This window comes from Hippopotamus amphibius, chromosome 16, assembly GCF_030028045.1.
Source record: "Hippopotamus amphibius kiboko isolate mHipAmp2 chromosome 16, mHipAmp2.hap2, whole genome shotgun sequence".
Taxonomy (NCBI): Eukaryota; Metazoa; Chordata; class Mammalia; order Artiodactyla; family Hippopotamidae; genus Hippopotamus; species Hippopotamus amphibius.
Genome location: NC_080201.1, coordinates 19,120,650 through 19,133,077, shown reverse-complemented (window position 1 = coordinate 19,133,077; position 12,428 = coordinate 19,120,650). Strand labels below are relative to the sequence as shown.

General features: G+C 59.9%; 2 protein-coding genes across 4 annotated transcripts; both read left to right on the top strand.

Annotated features, from left to right (window-relative positions):
* The first annotated feature begins 550 nt into the window (after positions 1-550).
* E2F4 (E2F transcription factor 4) lies at positions 551-7,211 on the top strand. Of its 2 annotated transcripts, XM_057710756.1 has the most exons (10): positions 551-752; positions 1,162-1,271; positions 1,413-1,574; positions 1,898-1,941; positions 2,752-2,813; positions 3,038-3,335; positions 3,838-4,038; positions 5,888-5,935; positions 6,149-6,193; positions 6,297-7,211. In XM_057710756.1, the coding sequence occupies exons 1-10, from the start codon at positions 618-620 to the stop codon at positions 6,410-6,412; spliced, it is 1,221 nt and encodes a 406-aa protein (XP_057566739.1). In that variant the 5' UTR covers positions 551-617; the 3' UTR covers positions 6,413-7,211. The 2 variants fall into 2 exon arrangements, with proteins under 2 accessions (XP_057566739.1, XP_057566738.1); XM_057710755.1 differs by lacking the exons at positions 6,149-6,193; positions 6,297-7,211 and having other exon boundaries at positions 5,888-6,129.
* A 184-nt stretch (positions 7,212-7,395) lies between these two features.
* ELMO3 (engulfment and cell motility 3) lies at positions 7,396-11,997 on the top strand. Of its 2 annotated transcripts, none has more exons than XM_057710754.1 (20): positions 7,396-7,696; positions 7,840-7,880; positions 7,972-8,044; positions 8,243-8,293; positions 8,495-8,664; positions 8,750-8,849; positions 8,946-9,097; positions 9,179-9,257; positions 9,384-9,434; positions 9,520-9,642; positions 9,732-9,863; positions 9,966-10,067; positions 10,172-10,280; positions 10,389-10,525; positions 10,626-10,789; positions 10,905-11,017; positions 11,113-11,217; positions 11,322-11,404; positions 11,486-11,572; positions 11,676-11,997. In XM_057710754.1, the coding sequence occupies exons 1-20, from the start codon at positions 7,619-7,621 to the stop codon at positions 11,682-11,684; spliced, it is 1,959 nt and encodes a 652-aa protein (XP_057566737.1). In that variant the 5' UTR covers positions 7,396-7,618; the 3' UTR covers positions 11,685-11,997. The 2 variants fall into 2 exon arrangements, with proteins under 2 accessions (XP_057566737.1, XP_057566735.1); XM_057710752.1 differs by having other exon boundaries at positions 7,397-7,696; positions 11,660-11,997.
* Positions 11,998-12,428: the final 431 nt, after the last annotated feature.

Genomic DNA, 12,428 nt, shown 5'->3' with positions numbered 1-12,428 from the left:
AAGTGGTTATAATCCCATAGCCTCTGAGCATTGCGGTGCAGAGACAAGGGAAAAATGAGGCTGGGATCAGGAAAAGAGTGGGGATGGAGACTAATGGACAAGCTAGATGTAGTTAGTGCTTGCTGTTTGGCAGGAAGGGAAGGACAGGAATAGGGTGGGTGATCCCAAGACAGTGGGGCAGCCTTTAGGAGCAGGTTTGGGGAAACACATTGGGTTCATCAGGCAGCAGGTTCTCCTCTCCTGAGATGAAGGTTGGGGCAGAGTTAGTGGAGTTGGGGCAGGTTGGCCAGCCCGGAAAGTTCCAGTGGCTCCTCCTTCCCTGCTGCCGGGGCTGCCCAGCGACTTCCTCCACTTTCTCTCTCAACAGCTCTTGTCTCTGGGGAATCCTGGGGTTATTTTCGTCCCTAGGCGGTTGAACATTTGTTGATGGTCCCCGAAGATTTTCGGCCGTGTCCGCAGAGATGAATTGTGCTGAGCTCCCTGGGAGGGCGCGAAGCGGAAGCGGAAGCAGCGGTGCTGGCGCCGGCGGCCGGGCGGCCAGGAACGGAAGCGGAAGTGGCGGCGGCGCCGGCTTGGCCTGGCCTGGCCTGGCTGAGGGGAGGTGGCGGGCGGGCGCTATGGCGGAGGTCGGGCCACAGGCGCCGCCGCCCCCGGGCACCCCAAGCCGGCATGAGAAGAGCTTGGGACTTCTCACCACCAAGTTCGTGTCGCTTCTGCAGGAGGCCAAGGACGGCGTGCTTGACCTCAAGCTGGTGCGGCCCGGGCTAATGGGCGACAGGGGGGATGGTGAACCAGGCCTGGGCCGGTAGCGGGAACCCCCGAGGCGGCCCAGCTGGGACTTCAGAGCAGGCCACCATCCATGTGCTTTCTCACAGGAGGGAGGCAGGGAGCTGTTTCATTCATTCGGCCGAGGCCATTGGGCGTCAGCTATGTGCCGGGCTGCAGGTGCAGGTCCTCGTGGCCCTCCCCGGCAGGTGTGGGGAGAAGAGCATCAGAACACCAGCCCAGGCTGCGCCAGGCCTCTTCCCGTCCCACAGCTCTGAGCTGCTGTAGTGCCTGGGAGGAGGGTTGGAATCCAGGCCACCCCCTTTTCAGACTACTCGAGACCAAACCTTACCTGAGAGTGGGGCTGAGTATTCCCCACTCTCTTCTGCCTGCCAGGCAGCTGACACCCTAGCTGTGCGCCAGAAGCGGCGGATTTATGACATTACTAACGTGCTGGAAGGTATCGGGCTGATCGAGAAAAAATCCAAGAATAGCATCCAGTGGAAGTGAGTGGGGGCACCTGGGACAGCAATGGGATCTTCTGCCCAGAAGTGTCAGGGGTGTGGGGCGGAGGGTGCAACAGAGAGCAGGGGTCATGGGACCCAGAGTTCCTGGCAGCCCCTCTCAGCTCCCCTCCCTGGGCTCAGGGGCGTGGGGCCTGGCTGCAATACCCGGGAGATTGCGGACAAGCTGATTGAGCTCAAGGCAGAGATCGAGGAGCTGCAGCAGCGGGAGCAAGAACTAGACCAGCACAAGGTGTGGGTGCAGCAAAGCATCCGGAACGTCACAGAGGACGTGCAGAACAGCTGATATCCTCCTGGTGGTCCCTGCTCCGGGAAAGTGGGCGAGGGGCCCTCTAGTCCAGCTGGGTTTGCTCTGTGGTCCCCTCGCCCCTATCCCTCTTGGGAGGATGGTCCTGCAGCTCCTGGTGAGATTCCAGCCTCAGGCTCCCTTCTCAGAGCCTCTCCCCCACCAGCCTGGCCTGTGATCCCTCTCCATGTAGACCCCAGGCCTCGGGACTTTTCTTTGAAAGCATGTATGTCAGACCTCTGCTGAAAGAGCTGGGTCTTCTCTGTGGTCAGCCATCTGTCACCATAGGCAGGGCATCAGCCGTTCTCCTTAACCCCCACACCTTGGCCTACGTGACTCATGAGGACATCTGCAGATGCTTTGCTGGTGAGCAGAGCCTGGGTAGGGGGAGATGGGGGTGGGGCTGGGCTGAGCCACAGCCCTGAGCAGTGGACTCAGTGCCCAAGAGATTTCCATCTCTTAAGAGGGTTCCTGGGGCCTGCCCAAAGAAGAACCAGACAGGGTAAGTCCTGGGTTTGAGAGTCACTTGGGACCCTATGGAGGCTAACCACACTGAGAGGGTACAAGAATCGTGGTATGGGTCCCTGGGTCAGCCCCTACCTGTGTTGTCACCTAGGTTTGGCTTCTCAGGGGTGACAGAAGCATACAAGGGAGAAAGTGTGTATGCATGTTCGTGTATGTTTGTATGCAGGGGGCAGTGGTGCCCACTTCCAACCTATAGTTAGTTTAGTTGCATTGTAGGTACAGTTGCATTGTAGTACATTGTAGGTACATACAAATGGTATGTAGTATATTGTAGTTTAGTTGCATTGTAGTACATTGTAGGTACGTACATACAGATGGTATGTTCATCTTGCATCTCCCAGGCTGGTTCTTGGGAAGGGATGTTGGCCTTGGCCAGAACATCTACTTCTAGGGAGCTGCCCCTTGAGTGAGATGCCCATGGCTAGCAATCTTTTGCTCCATGTGTCTGAACCCAGATTTTCTGGTTACTGACCCCCAGGCTCTTAGGAGGAGTAAAGCTTTAGTTCTCTACCCCAGCCACGATAGGGGATGAGTGAAGCCTACTGTCCAGCCCTTCAGAGACCATGATCTTCCTTGCTCCAAGGGATAGGCACTCCATTCCCAGTTCAGATTGAGCCCGTGGGCCTTGATCCATCCTCCTTGTCATCCTAGGAGACACCCTCCTTGCCATCCGGGCCCCGTCGGGCACCAGCCTGGAGGTGCCCATCCCAGAGGTGGGTGCTCAGCCCAGCCAGGCGGGGTTGATTGAGGGCGGGTGCTGGCTGTGGAGCCTGATAAGTCCCGGGTGGGGCAGGTAGGGGGAGGCCTGGGGTTTGAGGTTATCTAGGAGAGCGGACAGCCTGGGGTGGGAGAGGACACTGGCCCTGGCCCAGGGTCAGGCAGGAGCCAAGCCTGCTTCCAATTCCACCTGTCCTCCACCCCCCACCCCCACCTCCAGGGCCTCAATGGGCAGAAGAAGTACCAGATTCACCTGAAGAGTGTAAGTGGCCCCATCGAGGTCCTGCTGGTGAACAAGGAGGCATGGAGCTCACCGCCTGTGGCAGTGCCTGTGCCACCACCCGAAGATCTGCTCCAGAGCCCACCTGCTGTCTCTACCCCTCTGCCTCTGCCCAAGCCTGCCCTTGCCCAGCCCCAGGATGCCTCACGTCCAAGCAGTCCCCAGGTGACCTCCCCCAACCCTGTCCCCGGCAGCACCGAGGCCCAGGGGGTGGCTGGTCCAGCAGCTGAGATCACAGGTGAGGCACAGTGGGCGTGTGGTGATGGGGTGATTTCTGGGGCCCAAGAGGCAATGCCTCTGTGTGATGGAATGCCATACTCACAGCTGGAAGAGGCCCTGTGGGGGTTGTCGTTTTCCTGCCCCACACCCGCCCCACTGGCCTTTCCTTGCTAGTACAGTGAGTGAGCCCTTGTTGACAGGGAAGTTCTGACCGTGTGAAGGGGCGTTAGGGGTGGCAATTTTCCCCCAGATCCGCCAGTGGCTCACTTGCCCTGGCAGCCCCTCTTGAAGTGTGGTCACAGCAGCCATGTCCCTGTGTCTCCCTTCTGCAGGCTTCATGCTCCTGTCTCCTGCAGTGACTAAGTTTCACGTTACTTTTTGGGGTGTGATGGGCAGTGCCTTACTCTCCCTGGGCCTAGGAACCAGTGCTATGGTCATCCTGGCTGTGGGTTCTAGCACGGCCAGCTTCAATATCCTGCTTCCTGTCCCCAAGTGACTGGGTCTGGGGGATGTGGTTGCAGTGAGTGGCGGCCCTGGAACCGACGGCAAGGACAGTAGTGAGCCCAGCTCCCTCCCGCTGGGCCTGACCGCGCTGGACACCCGGCCGCTGCAGTCCTCTGCCCTGCTGGACAGCAGCAGCAGCAGCAGCAGCAGCAACAGCAGTTCATCTGGACCCAACCCTTCTACCTCCTTTGAGCCCATCAAGGCAGACCCCACAGGTGGTGAGTACTTAGCCCCTTGGGAGCAGGGAGAACCCAGTCCTAGGTCAGAAACAGTTGGGCCTGGAACCCAACTCTCCTATCTCCTCAGCCAAAACTTGCCCACCCCTTGCCATCAACCAGAGCTCTGCCAGCCAAGATGAGGAGCCTGGCCTCTGGCTCAGTGTTAGTGCCCCTTTGCCTCCTTCCTGGGCTGACACAGGACTCCCTGGCCCTCCCTCAAGCCCTGACTGTCACCCCTTGGACTCCGGTCTCAGGAAGGCGTGAGCGCTCTCCTGGGGAAGGGGCTGTGGTACGGCCCTCAGGCTCCAAAGGTGGGCAGTGTCTCCTTAGGAGAGGCGGTGTCATCTGCCTGGTGTCTCCTCTCCATCCTGTGATGTGAGCGTTTGCTTTTTCCAGGACTCATTCTCCTCGGCCCTCAAGCACCGCTAAGTCTCTCATTAAATGATACTTCATCCCCTTTGTCCCCCTCTCTCACCTTCCTTATATCCTCTGTCTTTGGACTCTTTGAAAAAGTCATCTCCACTCTATTCCATGTCCTGGTCCCCTAGTCAGCCTTCAGGTTGCAGCAGTCAGGACCCCAATCCCAACCCCCCCATCCCCCCACCCCCTCACCCTATGCCACACCGGTGGGTGCTCTTGATAAGCTGCCCAGCCCTGACAGCCAGCACCAGCAGCTTTCTAGGCTGATTTGCTCTGGTGCTGTCTCACTCTGTGTTGAAGCTCTTTTCCTCCTTTGGCATTGATGATATCAGCTCTTGGCTCTCCTCTCTTAATTGGCTCCTCTTTCTGACCTCTCCCTGGCATTCCTTTGAATCTGGCTTCCCAGATCGCTGGCCCATTTCACACCTGTGGAGGGCCCCAGTTCTGGGTAGATGAATCCCAACCTCCGCCTTGCCCAGCTCTTTTGCCTGAACTTTACCTCTTGTGTCCACATGCCTTCCTCTGCACATCCAATGGGCACTTCATTCCCACGTGTACTCAACTGAAACTTGCTTTTCCACCTTTGTGCCTACCCAACCATTGGCCCTAGTCACCCAGACCTGACACCTGGGTGTCACTCCAGCTCTATCTCCTTCTCCCTCCTTGTCCTGCTCCCCGCCCCACATCAGCTAAGTGAGTTCTCTTCCAGACATCCCCCACGGATGACCTCATGTATCCTAATACTCAGGATCACTGCCAGCCCCACCTCCATCCTAAGTTCTTCAACATCTTCTTTATTCCAACGGACAGGGATCTGTCTGAAACACAGCTTGACTGGCATTTCTCTGTTTACAAAAGTACCTTTAACAGCTCCCTAAGGTCTGCTGGATAAAACTAGAGCCCCTAAATCTGGCGTATGAAATCCCTCGTGACCCAGCTTTAGCACTCCTTTCCTCTGTTTCTCATGTGTGTTCTACTGGTTAGACCTTTGTAGCAGTGCATCACCCTGTAGCTCTAGCCCCTATTTAAGAGTACCTCCTCTGCCCGGTAACCTGGCCTGGAATGTGGTGTCTGAGCATGGCACCAAGTAGGTGCTTAGCAAGGGCAGGGATAGATAGGGCATCCTGCAGTAGAGTATCCTCCATCAGACAGAGTGTGTCCTCTGAGCCCAGAAAAGGAGAGGGTACGCTGCGCTTCTGCTGAACCACCGAGTTAGAAGGACTGTACCAATTGCTTATAGTGGGCCTTTGGCACCGAGGAATTCAGGTCTAGGAGGGGAGACTGACAGTGCCAGTTTGGCCAGGTGCAGGGTCTACATCTCAGCTGTATGGAGCCCCTGGGTGGGTGGGACAGCATCTGGGGAAGCGGGTGCTAGAGTGAGACCTGGCTGGATTTCTGTGCCCTTGAGCATGGCTTTCTTGTCTTTCAGTTTTGGAACTCCCCAAAGAGCTGTCAGAAATCTTTGATCCCACTCGAGGTAGGGCTGTGTTCCTCCCTGGGGCTGGGGTGAGGGGCACAGTTCACTGGGTCTTCGGGCCGTTTTCTTGCCCTTCTGAGGACTTTATGGTCGTGCTTGGTACCTGCGTAAAGGGTAAAGTTCCTAATTGGTGGCTGGGTGGTCCCCTTCAAGGGCTTTGGTGGATGGAGTGGTGTGAGCCAGAATGTAACTGAGCTGTCCCTCCATCCCCAGAGTGCATGAGCTCAGAGCTCTTGGAGGAGCTGATGTCCTCAGAAGGTAGGTGGCTCAGGAAGGTGGGGGGTGAGTGTGTGTGGGCAGGGTTTGGGTGGCTGCTGGGTGGGGTCTTGGCCCTGGGGCCTCAGCCTGTTGCTCTCTGCAGTGTTTGCACCCCTTCTCCGCCTTTCTCCACCCCCTGGAGACCACGATTACATCTACAACCTGGACGAGAGCGAAGGTGTCTGTGACCTCTTTGATGTGCCTGTTCTCAACCTCTGACTGACAGGGACATGCCCTTTGTGGCTGGGACACAGACTGACCTGGGGGCTGCCTGGGGACCTCCCTCCACTCCACCCCTACACAGCTTGAGAGCCACAGACTTCTGGCTTCCCCAGCCTTCCCTCATCGCACAGTTCTGGCCACAAGTCCCATGCCTGCACCAACACCTGATCTGTGCTGGGAGAGCAGGGGAAAGGGGCTTAGCCCCTTCCACTGTGGAGCCAAAGTGTTTGCTTCCCCTTTATTGGGGCCTTCCCCTACCTACCCTCCGCAGGCTCTCCCAGAGTTCAGGTTCAGCTGCCACCCAGTGGCACAGAACCAAGCCCCCTCCATCACCCTCATAGGGCAGCTCGTCCAGCCTCACTGCCCTGTACCTGCCAGTCCCTCCGCCTTTTGGGAGGAAGCATGGGGGTGGTGCTGGGCACTTGCCAGCACCACCCCAGCCTCCTTGCCTGATCACACAGCTCCTCCTGTACCTCTCGTGTACCCCCCTTTCTGCGGGGCCCTTGGCCCTGAGAACCTGTTGGGGGCGGGGGGCAGGTTGTTAACAGGAAGAATGGAGATCTCCAGCTAGGAACCTGGTCGAGAGAGTCCCTGAGGATTGCCCCAGCCTCCCTCTGCCCTGTAGCCCCCCTCTAGTTCATTCTTTTACCCTCATTTAGAGCCATTTCAGAGATTTAGAAAGATTTGCAGTAACGAATGGATTCCTATATAAAGATTATTTTTATACTTTTTACAACAAAAGGAAATTGTAATATTTGTACAGTCTCCAAATGAATAAAGACCGTGCCTAAGGCTATCTCTGATCTGGTTCTTTCAGGGCCCCTCCCTGGGACTATGCTGGATTGGTGGTGGGACTGGGCGGGCCAACTTTCTGGAAAAGGGGGTGTGGCGGAGCTGACAGCCCGCCTTCCCCACCCCCACCTGCCGCACCTTGGGGCGGGGCGGGGCCGTCTCTGCGGGGCGGGGCGGGGCAGGCGCCCTCCTACCACCGGGACTCCAACCCGGAACTAGGCTCGGCTCCGGCTCCCTTGGGAAGGCCGCGGTGCGTTGTCAGGAGTGGGAGCTTGGGCTGTGAGTGCGGGCCACGGGAGCCAAGCCTCGGGCAGAGGAACACCTTCGACCTCAGGGGCCTCAGACCAGCTGTGCCCTCGGCGGGAAGTTGCACACCTGGAAAGTACAGGGCCCCCCCACGTCGGCTAGGCCATGGCGCCCCTGCGGAATGTAGTGAAGATCGCCGTCCAGATGCGCGACGCCATCCCACAGCTCATCCAGCTGGACCAGGTCACCCGGCCTGTCTGGCCTCCATCCACCCCACCTCCTACCTCCGCGTCGCCCCCTTCCCCTCGAATAGCCCACCCCACCCCTCCCCCAAGCTCTTCCCCAACTCCCCACTACCACCCCGTGAGTGACCGTTCCACTTGTAGGCAAAACCCCTGGCCGCTGTGCTGAAGGAGGTGTGCGACGCGTGAGTGTGGGTCTGCGGGGCACGCGGGGTAGCGGGTGGGAGGGCAGGAAGGCACCCCCTGCCCGCCTCATTGAGCCTCTGCTGCCCACAGCTGGAGCTTGCCTCACTCTGAGCGCTACGCCCTGCAGTTTGCTGATGGGCACAGGAGATACATCACTGAGAACGTGAGTGCCCCTCCTCCTCCGCCCCACACATTCCACTCTGTGACCCCTTCTAACCCACCTGGCTCTGATTCAGTCATCGTCCCACTCGCTGGAAGCTGATCTTTCTTTTACTGCCTCCCAAATCCTTATTGACAACCCCAACCAACCAATCCTCAGAGCCCTTCTCGACTTCTCTCCGTTTTCTGCCATCTCTTCCAGAATCGCATGGAGATCAAGAACGGCAGCATCCTGTGCCTCAGCACTGCCCCAGTAATGCCCCTCCTGACCCTGCCCTCACTCCCTGCCCCTCTGCTATGCCTCTTTTCTGCCAGCCGGCACCTTGGCCCTGGGTTTGGAGGCCCCAGCCCCAGCTCCAGCCCAGTAGTGCCCCACCTAGTGGACACCTGAGTCCCCACATCTCCAGTTCCCACCCTAGCTCCTCACTTCTGCTCTTGCTCCCACCCCTGCCAGGACCTTGAGGCTGAGCGTTTGTTGCATGGGCTTCATAGCGAGAGTCGTGAAGGGCGCCGGGAAGCCCTGCGGCACCTCGTCCTGCTGGCCCCGGACATGACCTTTGCCCGGGAGGTCATCAGCCGTGATGGGCTTCAGAGAGTAGGCACCATCATTGAGGATGGGGATGAGTGAGCACAGGGCTGTGGTGGGTGGTGGACATGGTGGGGCTGGGGGTCCTGTTCTGGCCCTGCTCAGCCCCAGATATCCCCCCAGCCTAGGAGAGGTGCTGGCCCTTGCACTGAGGGCCTTCTTGGAGCTCATGGAGCACGGCGTGGTGTCCTGGGAGACGCTCAGCATCCCCTTTGTTAGGAAGGTGGGTGGACTTTTCTAGGGGAAACGGGTGGGGGAGTGGTGTCAGGGTCTGGCGTCCCATGGTGATGAGGTGGTGACGACCTCTCCTCCTCTAAAGGTGGTGTGCTACGTGAACATGAACCTGATGGATGCATCTGTGCAGCCCCTGGCCCTGGGGTTACTGGAGAGTGTGACCCTGAGCAGCCCTGCCCTAAGCCAGCTGGTCAAGAGTGAGGTGCCACTGGATAGGCTGCTGGTGCACCTACAGGTGTAAGTGTCTGGAGGTGGGGTACAGATGAGGGGAGCGGGGCTGGCCCCTGGATGGCTGGCTGAGCCCTCTTCTTGCCCCAGGATGAACCAGCAGCTGCAAACCAAGGCCATGGCACTGCTGACAGCTTTGCTGCAGGGGGCCAGCCCCACTGAACGTAAGGTGGGTGTCCATCGAGTGGCTGGATGGGGGGCAGGAGCTAGCGGGCACTGTCCTCCGCCCTGGGCCTACAGGATGGGCGCTCATGGTGGAGCTAAATCACCTAAGCCCCCTTTGCATCCACCTCAGCACATGCTTGACTACCTGTGGCAGAGAAACCTTCGCCAGTTCATCTACAAGGTAGGAAGGACCGGGCCCGGCAGACCCCTCCGCACGCCTCCCCTCGTGCGCCCACGCTCACACCCGTGGGCTGGCTGTCCTCCAGAACATCATCCACAGCGCAACGCCTCTGGGCGACGAGATGGCTCACCACTTGTACGCACTGCAGGCCCTCACACTGGGGCTGCTGGAGCCGCGCATGCGGACGCCATTGGACCCCTACAGCCAGGTAGGTGCCTTTGGGGCGCGTGAGGCTGGGGACGGCTAGGGCTTGGCCTTGAATCTTCGATCTTGACACCACTCCAACGATCACCCCAGGAGCAGCGGGAGCAGTTGCAGGCCCTGCGTCAGGCTGCCTTTGAGCCGGAGGGGGAGTCCCTGGGCGCCGGGCTGAGTGCTGATCGTCGCCGTTCCCTCTGTGCCCGCGAGTTCCGCAAACTGGGCTTCTCCGTGAGTGACCCCTGCCCAGCTCCCTGCCCCTGCCTCAACCCGGGGCTGCTGTTGTTCCAGAGGGCTGGGCCCTTCCTCAGCTGCCTCTCCCTCTTCCCCCAGAACAGCAACCCCGCGCAGGACCTGGAGCACGTACCCCCTGGCCTGCTGGCCCTGGACAACATGCTCTACTTCTCCAAACACGCACCCAGCGCCTACAGCCGGGTCAGTGACGGGGTGGAGTGGGATACGGCCCGATGCTACCTAGGCGGGGTCTCCACGGGCTTTGTGGTGACTCCCCACCCCATCCTGTGCCCCCACACCCCCAGTTTGTGTTGGAGAACAGCAGCCGTGAGGACAAGCACGAGTGTCCCTTCGCCCGCAGCAGCATCCGGCTGACCGTGCTGCTGTGTGAGCTGCTCCGTGTCGGGGAGCCCTGTGAGTAGTGCTGGGCACGGCGTGTCTGGGAACAGGGGACGGAAGGGCAGAGAGGGCCAGGGGCTGCACACACTTTCTCCCTGAGCCCCTCCTGCCCCCCTGCTCCAGGCTCCGAAACTGCCCAGGACTTTTCGCCCATGTTCTTCGGCCAAGACCAGAGCTTCCATGAGCTCTTCTGTGTGAGCATCCAGCTGCTGAATAAGACCTGGAAGGAGATGCGGGCCACTCAAGAGGACTTTGACAAGGTGTGTAGGGTGGAAAGAGGGAAACCTGGGCCGGGGCAGGGGGTTGTTTTGGGTTGGCGCCCAGAAATCAGGCCCTGAGCTAAGCTTGGGGTGGCCCCAGGTCATGCAAGTGGTGCGGGAGCAGCTGGCCCGCACGCTGGCCCTGAAACCCAGCTCCCTGGAGCTCTTCCGAACCAAGGTGAACGCACTCACCTACGGGGAGGTGCTGCGGCTGCGGCAGACTGAGCGGCTGCATCAGGAAGGCACGCTGGCCCCTCCCATTCTGTGAGTTGGTGAGGACGGGTCCCAGTCCTAGCCCCCACCTTCCCCGCTGCCCCCTGGGCCTTGCCCAGGCCCAGGTCAGTCCTGCTCAGCGAGCCCACTCCCACCCCCCCCCCAGGGAGCTGCGGGAGAAGCTGAAGCCCGAGCTCATGGGCCTGATCCGCCAGCAACGTTTGCTCCGCCTCTGCGAGGGGACACTCTTCCGCAAGATCAGCAGCCGGCGGCGCCAGGGTCATTGCGTGGGCAGTGGGGCTGGAGAGTGGCTGGGCTGGGGTCAGGGAGTGGCCCTCTCATCACTCCTCCCCTCTTCCCCTTTGTGCCCACAGACAAGCTGTGGTTCTGCTGCCTGTCGCCCAACCACAAGGTGCTGCAGTATGGGGACGTGGAGGAGGGAGTCGGCCCGCCCGCCCCCGAGAGCCTGCTCGAGCAGCGTAAGGAGGGCAGGGTGGGGGTCAGACACCTGCTCCCCCCCGACCGCCGCCCCACCCCGGCACCGCCTGGCGTCCCAGCGGTCAGCCCAGCCTTCTTCCTGCAGTCCCTGTGGCCGACATCAGGGCACTGTTGACAGGCAAGGACTGCCCCCACGTCCGGGAAAAGGGCTCAGGGAAGCAGAACAAGGTGAGTGCAGTGGGGACCAGGGGCTCCTTCCTGTCCGCCCCTGCCCCCTGCTCAGTGCTCCTGGCTGCCTTGCTTCCCCAGGACGTCTGTGAGTTAGCTTTCTCAATCAGCTATGACCATGGGGAGGAGGAGGCGTACCTCAACTTCATTGCCCCGTCCAAACGGGAGGTGAGTGTCTGGGCAGGCTGAGCAGAGTTGGGCAGACGGGCGGGGGAAGAGATGGGAAGGCCCTCACAGAGCTGGCCCCATCCCCAGTTCCACCTGTGGACAGATGGGCTGAGCGCCCTGCTGGGCAGTGCCATGGGCAGTGAGCAGACGCGGCTGGACCTGGAGCAGCTGCTGACCATGGAGACCAAGCTGCGGTTGCTGGAGCTGGAGAACGTGCCCATCCCTGAGCAGCCACCCCCTGTCCCCCCGCCCCCCACCAACTTCAACTTCTGCTATGACTGCAGCATCGCTGAACCTTGACAGTGATGTTGGCCAAGGGCCACAGCTGCTGCCAATGTGGTAGCCACAAAGGGTAGAGGGGGAGAAGCACAGACACCCTGACTAGCAGAGGTTGCAGCAGAAATAAAGTCTGCCTGGCTCTGGGACATGTGTTGAGCCAGCTCTGAACCTTACAGGCTAAACCTGCCTTCAAACTTAGCTGGCAAATGAGATGGGGGCGTCAGGCCAGAGCCACAGCTGGGGGCCACAAACCTGGGCAGCTGCAGTTGAGGGGCTGGTGTTCTGACGGACGGTGGGGACCTGCTGGCCCTGTTACCCTTCTCCAACATGAGTCCTCAGCCTCCCTCAGTGCTAGGCCTGCAGAGAGGGATGGCCTGTAGTCTGGGGCATCCGCTGAGAGTGGTCTGGGGCTGCCAGCCAGTTGAGGGAGAGGTGGTAGGGCAGGAGGTATTCCCCCAAGTGGATGCCTTTCCTGGCAGCATTAACTGGGGCCTGGTCTGGGAGCCATGTTTCCAGAGGGCTCCTGACAGTCTGAGCTCAGTCCTCAACCCTGCTTGGCCCCTCCCCTGTGTCCTTT

Coding starts and splice junctions, on each gene's coding strand:
- E2F4 (XM_057710755.1), top strand. CDS start 618: ATGGCGGAGGTCGGGCCACAGGCGCCGCCGCCCCCGGGCACCCCAAGC. Junction 1,272..1,412: donor AAGAATAGCATCCAGTGGAA/GTGAGTGGGGGC, acceptor CCCTGGGCTCAG/GGGCGTGGGGCCTGGCTGCA. Junction 3,336..3,837: donor TCCAGCAGCTGAGATCACAG/GTGAGGCACAGT, acceptor ATGTGGTTGCAG/TGAGTGGCGGCCCTGGAACC.
- ELMO3 (XM_057710752.1), top strand. CDS start 7,619: ATGGCGCCCCTGCGGAATGTAGTGAAGATCGCCGTCCAGATGCGCGAC. Junction 7,697..7,839: donor AGCTCATCCAGCTGGACCAG/GTCACCCGGCCT, acceptor TTCCACTTGTAG/GCAAAACCCCTGGCCGCTGT. Junction 9,864..9,965: donor TCCGCAAACTGGGCTTCTCC/GTGAGTGACCCC, acceptor CTCTTCCCCCAG/AACAGCAACCCCGCGCAGGA.